This window comes from Pelmatolapia mariae, linkage group LG15 (assembly GCF_036321145.2).
Source record: "Pelmatolapia mariae isolate MD_Pm_ZW linkage group LG15, Pm_UMD_F_2, whole genome shotgun sequence".
NCBI lineage: Eukaryota > Metazoa > Chordata > Actinopteri > Cichliformes > Cichlidae > Pelmatolapia > Pelmatolapia mariae.
In genome coordinates, this window is record NC_086240.1 from 12,157,495 (window position 1) to 12,172,373 (window position 14,879).

The 14,879-nt window shown below is 39.3% G+C and overlaps 1 protein-coding gene across 1 annotated transcript; it reads left to right on the forward strand.

Annotated features, from left to right (window-relative positions):
* Positions 1-3,378: 3,378 nt before the first annotated feature.
* Positions 3,379-14,519, forward strand: LOC134643057 (N-lysine methyltransferase SMYD2-like). Its single transcript, XM_063495259.1, has 12 exons — positions 3,379-3,548; positions 5,165-5,228; positions 6,623-6,733; positions 6,843-6,903; positions 7,705-7,829; positions 8,219-8,286; positions 10,019-10,121; positions 10,804-10,914; positions 11,935-12,055; positions 12,835-13,009; positions 13,618-13,726; positions 14,439-14,519. Exons 1-12 carry the CDS (start codon positions 3,379-3,381, stop codon positions 14,517-14,519), a joined length of 1,299 nt encoding a protein of 432 aa, XP_063351329.1.
* The last annotated feature ends 360 nt before the right edge of the window (positions 14,520-14,879 follow it).

Here is a 14,879-nt window from a genome sequence, read left to right on the forward strand (position 1 = left end):
GCCCTGACTGTGTTTTTCTGCATGGGGTTTTCACCAATATTCTCCCACAGTCCAAAAACATGCATGGTCAGTTATATGATCAATCAAGTGCTGTTTGAATGATTTGAATAAATACTCAAATTGAGGCCAAAAATGTGTTTAACGGGGTCATAAATACCTTCAGCCCTTGATTACAAAACTGAGTTTATTTAAGTTTGTTGTGAAATCCCAGAAATGCATTCAAGAGATCTCCCATTCACACGAATTAAATCGATGGTAGACAAAGTGGGCTCAATCAAATTCCTGACAGCAAGATAAAAAGAACTGAACTTGTTTTAGGCCAAACAGGTCAGACCTACTGTATCTATTTAATACCTCTGTCCTGTCTCGTCTTTTGATTTACCCTAACAGGGTTTTCTTGAGAACTAAATCTACTTAGGATTTATTGTTTCTTATTGTTCCTCATCATTGGAAAATTATAATCCATTCACCTAATCTCTTCCTACCTCCCTCTCTTTTAGATCATATTCATCAAGATCATCCCCTCTGACAGAGCAAGAACTCAGCACAACGGGGAGGTCTAAAGAGATAGCGTACTGGAACAAGGGGGTTTCTTCCAAATCAAATCAGGTTCCTCTGATGTAATCAAGACGAGACGCCAGAGACGACCGCATAATCTCCCAGGGACATGCTTCCCTTGCTTGCCACGTTATTAAAAAATGAGGAGGAACAAATCTTTAGATTGAAAGACTGGAAAAATGGAATTATAATAAATCGGGGGAATCTGGGGCAAGGTTGGATAAAGCCTTCAGATACAGATGAGGGGCAAATCTTCACAGTGGTTTGTGCTTGTATGTGCGTGCATGTGTACGAGAAAGCGAGCAGGCACGCGCACATGTACTGTAATGTGTGGGCATGGTTGGTTATGAAATATTTCAATTTGCTCAAGATCAAGTACCTGACCTGAGCCTGTCTGCGCTGGTGGGGAAAAAACAAAACAACCTCCCCCGAAAAAACCCCCACAGGAGTCCTAGTTGTCCCATCAGATAATCTGTCTGTATCTAAGGTGGCTTGTGGACTGTGATGCTTCCTGGATGGGTTCTCAATCACTTGAGGCTGTGCTTACAATAAAGCACCACATGATGGCACAATGTGACAAATGTGGATGCCAGATAGAAAAGGAAAACTCTCTCTCTCTCTTAATCTGGGCACTCATGATCTCCAAGATGAATAATGTCCCACTTTTATTACACAAAGTAATCAAATATTATTATAGCTAAATGTTTAACTTTATTATTTTTATGGTAACTTCAAAAAACAGCGCCCACAACACAACGACTTAACCTGTACCACAGCGTGAGCATCAAGTGTCAAGACCTTCCTGGCCTTTACCACCAGATGGCCTTGTTGAATTGTACTTTAAAAGAACATAACACTGTGGATCTACTGCAGGCCATACATATGTCTTACACCTTTCTTGTGTATTCATAGTCCATTAAGATATGCAGCACAGCAAAGAAATAAAACTGAAATAGTGAAATAACTGAAAATAAGAGAACTGGTTATTGTTCCAATACAATGATTAGCTATACCACAAATTAAAAGAATTAAGAAACTCTTAAAAGCAACACCTTCTGCACAGGTGACTAAACAACCAGTCGTGGTTATTATATAGTTAACTCAAATAATTAGATAATCAAAAATAAAAACTTTAAAAAAAATAATAAACACTGACCAATAAAAAAAATACACAGACACTAAATATTTATAATAAATTAAAACTAAACGAGATTTAACAAACTTAATGAAGAGAAAACCGAAGTCCTTGTTTGTGGTCCCAACAGATTCGTGCCTTAGGTAATAGAAACTCTTGGTAATCCTGCCACATTTACTAAATCTTCTATCAGGAACTTCCTGGGTGACTTTTGATGAAGCTTTCTTTTTTATCACTTATCACTGTGCCACACTCTGAGCTTTACATTGCATTTTATCAATTAACACCTACAGAATTATTGTAATCAATTTTCACTTGTCCTTATAAAACCTACCAGAAATGCCTGCAGGTTGCTCAGAGTATCGGTGCGAGGCTTCTAACGAAGTCAACTATGTATCAACATGTCACACTGGTGCTAATTCAGCTGCACTGGCTCCCCATTGACTTCAGGGTGATCATTAAGATCTTAGTTTTGACTTTTAGGGTTTCACAGGAACACACACCAGTATGCATGAGAGAAATTTTATATTCATACGTACCCAGCAGGTCCCTGAGATCATGTGATTGGGGCCTGCAGGCTGTGCAGCATCTCTCCCACTGAGCTTAAGAACTTTTGACTCTGTGGTATTTGTGCCATTTATACTGAAAGGTGATACATAAATAAAACATTACTTTACCTTTTACTTTCAGAAGGAGCAAAGTCACTTCACTTCAACAACTCATCAACACAAGATGATGTCAGAGGTCAGAAGAGACCAGTCTGCTCTGAGCTGAAAGGAAGGCCACACCAACCTAAATAACCTCCTGTTACAACCAAGGTATGCAGAAGAGCATCCGTGAATGCACAACAAGGCAAATGAGCTACAGCAGTAGAAGACTACACTGGATGATACTCCTGCCAGCTAAAAAGTGGAAACTGAGGCTATAATTGGCACAGGCTCACCAAAATTGGACTAAAGAATAATGTGGTGTATCCTACCTTTTATTAACGCCTCAGCCTCATGGTAGTGCTTTAAAGATGTGGGCGACATTTTCCCTGGCATACTCAGATGCCCTCCACAATCACCAGAACAAGAAACGTGGGACAAAAATCTGTGAGCAATGTTTCCAGCAACTTAGCAAAGCTGGGGTTAAAGAAAGCTCAACGGCACTGAAGATGTATCAGAGAGAAATGTATCGGTGAATTTGTAAGACATTACTTGACGCCAAAGAGAATCCATACCTTTCACGGAGATGAAGAGCTCAACATCACACCTGCAGGAATGCGGAATGTTTCACGTTAATCATACTAATTTCCTGTTGGGTGTAATGTTGTAATGTTGATTGTCGATTGTTACTCTTTTAACTCCGTGTCCACTAGGGGCGATGTTGCACTCATTTTTGGTTGCTCCACATATCTTTCAAAAACTTGGGGTGGGAAAGAAGTTCAGTGATAAAGACATTTACACTTCGGGGGGCATGAGTGACTTTTGCCAAGAGGTTTAACACTTTAATAGCTGCGAAATCGCTGTGTAGCTCCGAAAACCCATCGGCTGCTTGTTTGCTGAGTCCATTCTGTGCCTGGATGCCACTGTGAACTATTATTGGGATGGTGACGCCCTAACACTTGAAGCTGGGATGCCACACACCCCTCCTCTTCCAAGTCTCTGGGCTCATTCTAAGAGAAGACACCGGCAGGAGGCACAATGACCGGCAGCATCGAAGGACTGGAGAGGTTTGACAGCCCGGGGAAGGGACGAGGGCTCCGGGTAACCAGACCATTTGAGGTTGGAGAGCTCCTGTTTTCCTGCCCTGCCTACTCCCACGTGCTGTCAGTGAAAGAGAGAGGCTGCTACTGCGAGTTCTGCTTCACCAGGTTAACACTTTGGCAGTGCATCTTTTCCTAACCTCATTAAATTTATACATATATAAGCGCATTCTCTTAGGAAATTACAAAGCCACTGTGATGTTTGTTTGTTTGGTTTTTTTACTGGAAATGTGCTTATTAGTAGTTAGGACGATGTGAATTGTAACTAATGCACTACTTGTGAATTTTTCCTGCAGGATCATATAAATTCTGCATACTTAAACACAAATATCGGTGCTTGTGCTGTATGACATTTTTGTTTCTGCATGCAAGAAATTTGAATAAATGACTGCCAGTGCATCTTCTGAGCTGTCAGCAGCCAAGAAGAGCTAGATGATGGAGCCAGGTTGCAAGAAGTATTGGTTTGATCCTAAAAGTTAGCTTCACAGTTACAAACAGGTGTTGAATGGTCATTTTAACATCCTATTAACACAATAATAGTCATAAATAGAGACCCTGAATCAACCACCAGAATCTGTTATGCCATATTCAAAAGCCAGCATCTCATATAAGCCCCAAGGGGCAGGTTTAATATTTGTGTTTATTTTGACAGTCTAGTAAGATTTGGCTAACAAAATGTAGAGACTGTTGGTCAGTTGCCAAGTGTTTTAGGAATTAAAAAGATATTTTTACTATTTCTTGAATTTTATTTTGAAAGTCTGTCAAACTTCTTGTAACACAGGAAGTTCCTGTAACTTTAGTTTTTGGCACTTAAAATTGTAAAGTAGCAAGAGTAAAGGTACGCCACATTATACATAGCCTGTTCCACAAATTTGCAACAAATTTGCAATTTAAAGTGAAAAAATATAGTCTGGTAATATGTTATCACAGTGTCCGGGCTTTAACCATGTCAATCTAAGAGATGTGTGACATATTCTAGTAGAAAATTAGAAGAAAAAAGGTTTGGAAAGGCTTTTAATTAACTTTCAGTTTGGAAACAGAATCTGTGGAGGCAGATCTGTTCATAAATTGGTTCGACATACTGAAAGATCATTGTTGATCAAGAACCATTAAAATCAGTTGTGTAAAGCTTGCTTTAACTCAACAGTTGAGCAAGAGACAGCATCCTAGAGACAACGTCCTTTGTGACTTGCTCAACTTTACACAGTTCAGTGGTAAGTTGACCCCTGAGTTACAGTTGCTCTTTGCAATAGGTAGTTTTAGTGCGTCATGTTTTCCCACTGGTTGCTCCGGCCTGTAAGTGCCTTATGTAAATCTAGTGTGACTGCGGATGGTAAGAGCCTCAGAATTATACTGGTGAACTTTTTGGCAGCTTTACTGTTTCAGTGTGTTAAAAAGACAGCTGGCCTGTCAGAGGGTCTGCTCTATTAATAACACAGTAGGTTTTAAAGCCCTCCATTGCTATCAGTTACAACAAGCCACTAGCAACTGCTATTTCATGTGTCAAAGTTATGGAGCAAACATTTAAATGTCTATACATGCACAACTTAATACTATTATGTTACTACAATTCAGTATTACATAACCAGATGCATTCTTGTGGATACGTTATCCCTTTGAAAATAAATGGTGCAAAGACGTGTACGGTCTCAGGGTGATTTCTTTTATATTAACTCAGTGCCATCCGCAGGGTAATAAAAAAAAACTTTTTTTGTAATTTATAGGACACAGCATTTGGCAAGATGTGGGAAGTGCAAGAAAGCCTTCTACTGCAATGTGAAATGTCAGGTAAGAGAACATCCGGCAAAGTTACAGCTCTTGTGTGAATTCTTTAAAGTGCACTGCGCAATAATTAAAAAAAAAAATAACCACGTCTATATTAAAACTTGGAGCTTAAAAAGTCTGTTCCAGTAGTCATAAAGCCAGGGTACATCACTGACAGGTCGCCTGTCCACCAAAGGGGCCAACACATGGAGAAACACAAGCACAAACCCTCACATCTTATACTTGCAGCCAAAATAGATCTACCAGTTGGACCGTGGGAAGAAACCTACACAGGCATGGGGCCTCTTTGAATCATTCGATTTGAACCCAGAACCCTCTTGCTTTGCTAACCACTGTTCCATGCACTGCATTCACTACTACATTATATATCTTATCATTATTTTATGGGTAAACATGACATCTAATCAATGTCTTTAGGCTCTTCAAATGTAAATCCTAAGAAGTGTAAAATGACAAAAAAATGTGCGACTGTAGAGAGGACAAGCAAGTGGCGACACATCCTCAAGCTAAGCTCTATATTTCTGCTTCAGTACTGCTAAAGGTACAGTTGACAATAAGTGATAAAAGCCAAAAAGATTTTCAAATTACCCTGCTCTTGCAGATCTGCTTTCAATGTTCCTCCCAGCAGACAAGCGCAGGCATTTGCAGATGCCTCATGTGCACATATAAACAAAGTAAGTCAATTATAACATTTGATTTTATGTAAGATTGAAACCCGATTCTCCTTGGTTAAAGTCATCAGCTTAACTCATTGCACCATGAGAGCTTAGCTTACATCTTGAAAGGATTTCTATGATCTTCATTTAAATATCTCAAAAGACCTGCTATTGGCCAAAGTCTCCCAACATTTGCTCAATTATTTTAGCCTGAAAACAGATCCCAGAGCAGGTGTACTGGTCTCTACTAGTACTAGTTCTCTCTCAGACCTATCAAATTAGAATTTAGTTTTCATATCCAGTGTCCAATGACATAAATGTATCATTCATGTGTCTTGTAATGTAGTCTCAGCAGATGTACAGCTTAGCTGAACTTGGTTGTTCTATGCAGTTCTATATGCATGTGTACATAGCATGCTCTATTTTGGAGTGTGTAGGATGCAGTGTTGTTTATAAAGTTGGGGACTAAGCAGATAATTGAGTGGACCATTCCATGTTGGAGGAGTGAAGAGGCAAGGGTAACATTAGATTAACAGAGTGCCAGCATGCCACCATGCTACAGCTTAATGCTACAGCTGGTGGTGTCGCTTAGGGGTTGCCAACTGTTAGGCCTTCTGTTGTAGTGGGACATAAACTGTCAATAGTTGACTGAATTGAATGTACTCACATTTCACTTGGCCATAAAGTAAAGAGGTGCTTTTTGTTTTTTGTATGCTATTATTACATTTACGCGTTCCTTAGAAAGGGGACTGGGCCATGCACAAGCTGGAGTGTTCAGCAATGGTTGCTTTTGGAGAGAACTGGTGCCCGTCAGAGATATCCAGGCTGGTGGCGCGAATCCTTGCAAAGAAGGTTGGGCAGTGAATAATACATAAAATACAATAATCTCTTCTTGAAGCTCTGTCCAGCACATGAGGAGTTTCTTAAGGTCATTTCTGCTAACCATGTCTATTTTCTGCAGAAAATGCAGAAAGAACGATGTGTTTGTGAGAAGATGTTGCTCATAGGAGAGATGCAATCACGTGAGTACTTATCTCTTTACAACACAAGGAGAAAAAACATACATGATTTCTTGATGGTGGCTTGGCTGTGGTTGCTCTTTATGAACTACACTTATCTAGCCACCTGTGTAGTGTCTGTGCAGAAACACTCTACAAGTCAGTCCAAGAGATCCCTAGATACCCTCAAGATATCTCAGAGAAAAATCCACTGAGAAGCATCCCCAACCACATCTATATATACACACTATAGATGTGGGTCAAGTGGTGTCCAGACTACATAACAAGTGTAAATGCTTGAACGTGAAATAGGAGCTCTTGGGCACAGAGTGCAGATTGCATAAGTGTCTCTCGAGTCAAATGATGTTTGACCAAGTTAACAAGAAGAAACTTATAGTTCTTAGTACAGTGCAAACCATTAAAAAATGCATTTAGTTCATTTATGTGAAAATCCAAATAAATCATGTAAACGCAAATAGAGTTCAGTACAAGTGGATCAGTTTTTAGTGGCTTAACAAACAAAAAAATGGTCTGGTACAAGGACTGGGCTGAACATTAGTTCAGAGTTCAAAGAAATATTTAATAAAAACTCAACTGTAACCAGAGCTCAAAAATATAATAGATTTGAGCCTCGACATTACTGATAAGACAGGAAAATAACAGGAATCCAAAACTCAACTTACAAAACACTTTAGACCTCTCTAGACCCATCAACAAGTATAACCAAACAAAAAAGAAAATCTTAGGGTGAAAAAAGCACAGCACCGTGAAACCAGTGAAACAATAAAATATTTTAGATGAAACCAAATTCTTTTATTGTAACAGACACAGAGGACGAAGATAATGAGAAAAGAGAGATGACCCAGGCAGACATTGCCAGATTGCATCGCTTTTACTCCAAACATTTGGATGTGCCGGACCACAAAGAACTACTCACGCTCTTCTCCCAGGTAATGCTTTGTTATACCATGTAATTTTGAAACAGCGAGGAACTTAAATATAAAAAATAAATGCAGGTATTGTGGTATGAAGTGGTAAAGGTTTTCTGTATCTGTCCTTGTGGCCACTGAGCTGAAACGGGTGTTATATAAGTGGTGCAGAGGGTGGTAAGGACCCATTAATTACCCACAGCCATTCTCCACAGTCACTTGTGTTACCTCTGCATCAGTATAGGAAGGAATCAATACGGTCTGTTGATCCAAACTGGATTTTACTGACTTCTGGGTGACATGTCAAACGCCAGCTAGTTAGTTGATAGCTAAGCCAATCCAGCACACACAGTTGTAGTCTTATTTTCATCATAACTCTTCTCTGTTCTTCTCTTTGTCTTAAACAATAGGTTGCCTGCAATGGTTTCACTATAGAGGATGATGAACTTTCCCACTTGGGTACTGCAGTCTATCCAGAGTAAGACAGAAATGTCACACACATGCATATGAGCACTTTTTGATCGATGACCCAAAGGCATGGGCATAACTTGTCTTCATAAAACAATAATATATGACAATAGGAAGGGAAAGCAAAAGTCCAAGAGACTGCCTCAAAGGTCATATGGAAGTAATCAAACTATGAAATGAATTGAAATGAGCTTTAAAGACCGAAGAGACAGTGTTACAACAGCGAGTGCTGAGAACTGGAGGGAAAAGCAAACACAGGAAGTAGAAGAGCTAAGTGAAACTGATTTTGGGATTTCCTTAAAAACAGAAATTGACTTAAATACAACCCCCACACCATGAAAGGTTTTGTGAACACACGCAAGGTTTCAGCAGCACATATACGGCAAACTACTTCCTTACATAACTCTACCTACTGTTGTGTCTCAGTATTTTCTTTTTCCTGCACTTTGTGTTTTCTAATGACTTCTATGGATGTCAGTCTTTTTATTTAGCTTTAAAAAGCAGTTTGTTTGGTTCAAGCCACCAAAGGCCTAACTGTCCACAGGCAGCAATGTGCATGATCTGTTGATGTCAGTTCACCTAGTTACTTATACTGTAGAGAAGTTCATTTGTGCAGCTGCCTTAAAAATTAGGATTAGCAAAGAGTGGTGCTGGTTTAGCTCACTGGATTGAGCAGGCAACCAATATGCCATAAGGCTAATGCAGAGGCCTGGGTTTGAATCCACCCCTAAAGCCGTTTTCTTATTGTCTTTCTCCCAGCTTACCTGTCTTCTCTCTAATGTCTATAGGATAAAAGCTTAAATGCCCAAAATATGTAAATTAGCTTCGGAAAACCAAATCAACAAAAAAATGTGATGCTAAAAGGAGAGAACAGAGGAGGATGAGTATACCGCCAGGACTTTTCATTTGAGCAGGGTTGTCAGTGACTTTGCTGAGTGCAAGACCCAAAAGATGAAGTTCTGATGGGTGAGGAAATTGTGCTTTTGTAAAGGATTTTAAATATTGTTACCACATGTTGAACACTCGTACTGTAATATGCGCATATGTAATACATGTAGAAGCTGGTCAATTGGAAATGATTGCTGAATGGGGAATTCTAGGATGGGGCTTCTTTGGTACGGTGACTTCATCCAGTCAGTCTGCAAGGACCTGTGGTTTATGGGCTTCTCTGGTTTGTTCCATGCTTACAGACATTGCAGTTGTCCTTATTTTACTTTAGCAAGCTAAATCTGTTTTTGGCTTGTGGTAACCTATTTGAAAAAGATGGTGGGAGTTTGTGGCATAGGCTTAAATAAATGTGTCTGTTGCCCTGACTTCTGAATGCAGTTGTTGTTCATGATACTGATGAATAGCTGGATTATGGATTATTGCTATATGTTTCTGCACTTGCAGTGCATGTGTGTGTGTGTCTGTGTAACATAGAGAGAGAGAGAGAGTTGTGAGATGCTGTTTCGCCCGGTGGGATATGGTGGTAAAGGCCAAATGAGGCTGAATTTGCCTTCTCAGGTCTTTGCTGAGGTATTTCCAGCATGCAGCCCTGGTAATAACATATGTCAGTGTCATGCAAGAGCTCTGTGCAAGCACAGTTTTAGCATTGTAGTAATACCACTTAAAAATAGTGAGTGATTATGCAAATGCTAGGAGTAATACTAAGCCTCAGTTTTCCCTCCTTATCCATAGTAAGAAGGGTTTGCTTTTGTTTAAATCACTTTCTTTCTTTTGATATCTTTCTCTCTGCACAGCATGGCCCTGATAAACCACAGCTGCCTTCCCAGCGTCATAGTCACGTACAAAGGGACATCAGCTGAAGTTCGGGCGGTGCAGGACATGAAACCTGGAGATGAAGTGAGGAAAAGAGACAGCTGCTATTAGAGGGGGTTGGGTCTTGATCTTTTTTTTTTTCCTTTAAGTATGTGTGGAGGAGTTGGCTGGCCTTCCTATGCTAGGGCAGCACATGCTAGTTATGTCAGAGTTATTTGTCAATGGAAGATTGACTGAACAGCTTTTATGTTGGTAAAAAACTAATTTTTTATGTTAAAAATTAAACTGTGCAATCACAACTTTATTATAATCACTTAACATTAATGCTAGAAAAAGGGAAAAGAGCTAGCCTGGCAAAGGTGAAAAGGTACAATTATAATAATAAAGTTTATTTCAACTGAATTCATCTTGTTTGTTTTATCAGCATAAAACTCTTAGAATGACAAGTTACAAGTACATTACTTTAAAAAAGATAAAAGAAGAAGAACAATGTGATTGAGACACCAGTCTAAAAATTGTTAAGGGAAAGGTAGAGAACAGCAACATCGCTAATGAAAAGCACCATGTCAATGATAGGTCAGTGTGTCAAGAGAAGCAGGAGATCTGGTTTGAAGGAGGGATGCAGCAGCAGATTTCAGCCGGGTCATTTTTAGCAAAACCTTTGCCCTGCGTCTTAAGAGCTATGTGGCAGCAAAGAAGAGAAAAAACAATGTCAATGACAGAGAGTGTGCTTTATTTTGAATATGTGTGTTAAATCCCCTTCTAGGTGCTTATCAGCTACATAGACCTCCTCTACCCAACAGATGACCGCAACAACAGGCTGAGAGAGTCCTATTACTTTATCTGTGACTGCCAGGAATGTAAAAGCAAGTCAAAGGTAAGACCTGGTAAAATGTAGAATGGAGATTAAAGCCAAAAATTAATAATATGCATCATTTGGATGGGTGCACTTGTAAGGACTGGAAAATGCTACATGCCACAAGGTATGTACTCTCACCGGCCACTTTATTAGATACACCTGGCTAGTACTGGATTAAATCTCATTTTTCCTTCAGAAGTACCTCAATTCCTCGTGCCATAACAAGGTGCTGGACACTTCTCAGAGATTTTGGTCCATATTGACATGATGGCAACACACAATTTCTGCAGATTTGTCCACTGCACACCCTTGATACAAATATCCTGCTCCACCACATGTCAAAAGGTGATCTGTTAGATTGATATCTGATGATTGTGGAGGCCATTTGAATACAGGGAACTCATTTTCATGTTCAAGAAACTAGTCTGAATTTATCTGAGCTTTGTGACAGGGTACATTTTCCTGCTGTAAGCAGCCATCAGAAGATGGGTACACTGTGGTCATGAAGGGATGGAGATGATCAGCAACAATGCTCAGTTGGTACTAAGGGAACTGAAGTGTGCCAAGAAACTACCCCCCACACCATCAGACCACCAGCAGCCTGAACCATTGAATCATTGCTTTCATGTTGTTTAGACTAATTTCTGACAAAAACATCTAAATGGAATTGAGACTCATCAGATCAGGCAACATTTTTCCATTTTCCATCAACAAGGCATTTTCACCTAGAACCCTGCTGCATTTCACACAAATCTCTATAAACCCTAGAGATGGATGTGTGAGGAAAATCCCAGTAGATCAAAAGGAAGTCCTTTCTTCCCCATTCTGATGCTCAGTTTGAACTTCAGCTGGGCATCTTGACCATGTCTACATGCCTAAATGCACTCAGTTACTGCTATGTGCTTGGATCATTAAGACATCTGCATTAACAAGCAGGTGAAGAGGTGTACTTAACAAAGTGGCCAGTGAGAGAATAATTTAAGAATTTGGAAAGCATTGTTTTGACTCTCATGCTCTCTCTCCTGTCTTCATTTATAGGACAAGGCAAAGTTAAAAGTACGTAAGCAGAGGGATTCCATTGAGCCAGATGTCATCAACAACATGGTTCGCTACGCCCGGAAAACTATCAAAGAGTTCCGGGAATTCAAACACGCAAAGAATATCCTTCAGTATCAATAGATATCTTTTTGTGCCTTCTACATTTTATCGTAAACTTCATAAGGACCAAAAGGTGAAGAGAACTGTCAGAGTACTGTCAACAAGTTGAAACATATCAGCAACAGTTCAGCATTCAAGCCTAAGTTCCACATCAGTATATTATAATTATTGTCTTACAGATGAAATAGGTGCTTGACATTTATCTTTTTTAAATAATTTATTTAGCTACTACACATTTATACCAGCAGCAACACCATGACCGAGGGAAACTACAATAACAACACATTTCTGTACCTTAACACGTTTATATGACTGTTTGCCGTAAAGATAAACCCTGATATCAAAGATAAAGTCACAAAAGCGTTTAACTGGGAACAAAATAAGGATTGGAGATTTACACAAGTACTGAGTAGAGACCTTCTGAGGTGGGATGCTTCTGTCCCACAGTCTTAAGGATTTTTAACATATTTGGAACTCCACAGATATCTTCACCATATACTAGAGTGACAATGTCCCACAGTCTTAAGGATTTTTAACATATTTGGAACTCCACAGATATCTTCACCATATACTAGAGTGACAATGAAATACAGTGGGTGTGGTCTGACAAGTCCGCACACTCAGTCTCTGAGTAGACGCTCAATGAAGTTAAGACTGGTGGTTCTAAGACAACCAGTCTTCTCAGTCCAGACTTTATTATTTAACAAGGCTCACTATATCATCAGAAGCCCATTTGAATCCTTTGCCAACTATGAGCTTGTAGCCTTGACTCAGTGCCACCCCCTAGTGAGTTGCTGGAGATGTGCGAGCAGAGCCTGGAGGAAATGGGAGCCGTGTTTGATGACTCCAATGTGTACATGCTCCACATGATGTACCAAGCCATGGGGATTTGCATGTACATGCAAGATCTAGATGGAGCTATCAGATATGGCGAGAAGCTTCTCAAACCTTACAGGTATTAACATAAAAACATGTCCCCCCCTCTGCTGTTCTTTCCAAATGTATTTGTTGTTGCTGTGTTTTTGTTGTTTGTTTGTTTTGTTTTGGAGGGTGGGGGTTGTTGTTGTTTTTTGGGTGCTTAAAACTGATCAGATATTACAGACTGTATTCCTGTAGGTTTCTTTATTTTGGGTAATGTGTTCATCTAAGTTTATTTGTGCCTTAATCTTCTATTTGTTTACATCGGAAAAATCTAAATATGAATGAATTATGCTCAACTAAAACCCATAAGCCACCACTTTAGTTTTGACTATGATTCTATACCACTAGGGAACTTCTGTGTCGTGTCCTGTTATTTTCATTTTTACATATTTAAAATCAGCCTTTTTCACATCGCTGCATTTTATCAACCGTTATGATATTAGCTCATGTTATCAGCTCAAGTAGTATTTTTATTCCAATTTCCCAAAAGCTGGTATAATTTTGAAAATGTGCAAAGTTTTGTTCTTTTTTGTGTTTTTTTTTAGTAAACGTACTGTGTCTAAAAAGATCGGTTGTATCTTAGACGTGTCTCTTTTCTTTTTTCTTTTTTTCATTTGCTTGTGTGATCTCGGTCCAATGCAGCCATCTCTATCCACCTTACTCACTTAATGTGTCGTCCGTCTACCTGAAACTGGGTCGACTGTACTTGGGCCTAGAGAGGCATTCAGCGTGCACCAGCGCTCTCAAGAAGGTAATATGGCCTGCTGAGCTTTTATATTAGACTGTCTAAATATTAAATAAATACTAACCAGTGAACAACTATTAATAAGGTATCAACAATACTTTTTCTAATACACTGCCTGGCCAAATAAAAGTCACCAGCTGGATTTAACTAAACTTAAATACATAAACACTTCTCTCTGTATAATTACTGAAGCGATTGAAATGTTTAGGCTGGCAACAGGTTATTTAACCCTAACTAACTCTTGTTTCTTGAACAACCCGGTCGAAAATGTATAATTATGATTAATAGTGAAATCAAGCGCATTTCTACTTTCACAATGTGAAGAGAGAGACAGGAATTAAACAGCTGTGTAGGCCTAAGGAAACCACTTATCAATTGGTTAATTAGAAAAGATTGGCTCTGGAACAATGGATAAAGGTCTTATGAGTCTGGCTTTACCCTGTTCCACAGTAATGAGGCATCAGGATAAGAAGAGGCAGATGAAGTGATGCACACATTATGGCTAGTGCCTACAGTACAAGCCTGTGGGGGGCAGTGTTATGACCTGGGTTTACTTGAGTTGGTCAGATATTATGTGCCCCAAAAATGAGGTCAGCTGACTACCTGAATACACTAAATCAAAAGGTATATAGAAAATTGTTCAGCTTTAGTATACCTACACATACATACAGCAATTGTGTGATGTTAATTAATAATATATTTACTTGCATATCCACAGGCAATGGCTATAATGGAGGTGGCTCATGGGAAGGATCACTTTTACATTGAAGAGCTGTGTAAAATGATAGCACAAAAATAAAGAGAACAAGAGAGATATACCAAGACTGATCCATATGGACTGCATACACTTTCCAAACTTTGTCTTACCCAAATAATTTATCTTGGTTTTTTCAGGAGTATGTCTTCACTTTTATTTATCCTGCATCTTCCTATCAGTTAGATGCAGGATACTTTTGCAACAAGCAAGCATTTATTGTGGAATTTGCATGAAAATATGACTTTGTGGAAGGTGTTTTTTTTAATCAAGTAAATAACTTTGATTTGGCTTGAGACTACAGCTGTACTTTGTAATCCAAGAGTTGAGTTGTTTTTTGGAGGTACGCAAATAGGAGGATCAATATGTCATCCAATCAGGAGAGCTGCATCACCATATGGGGCC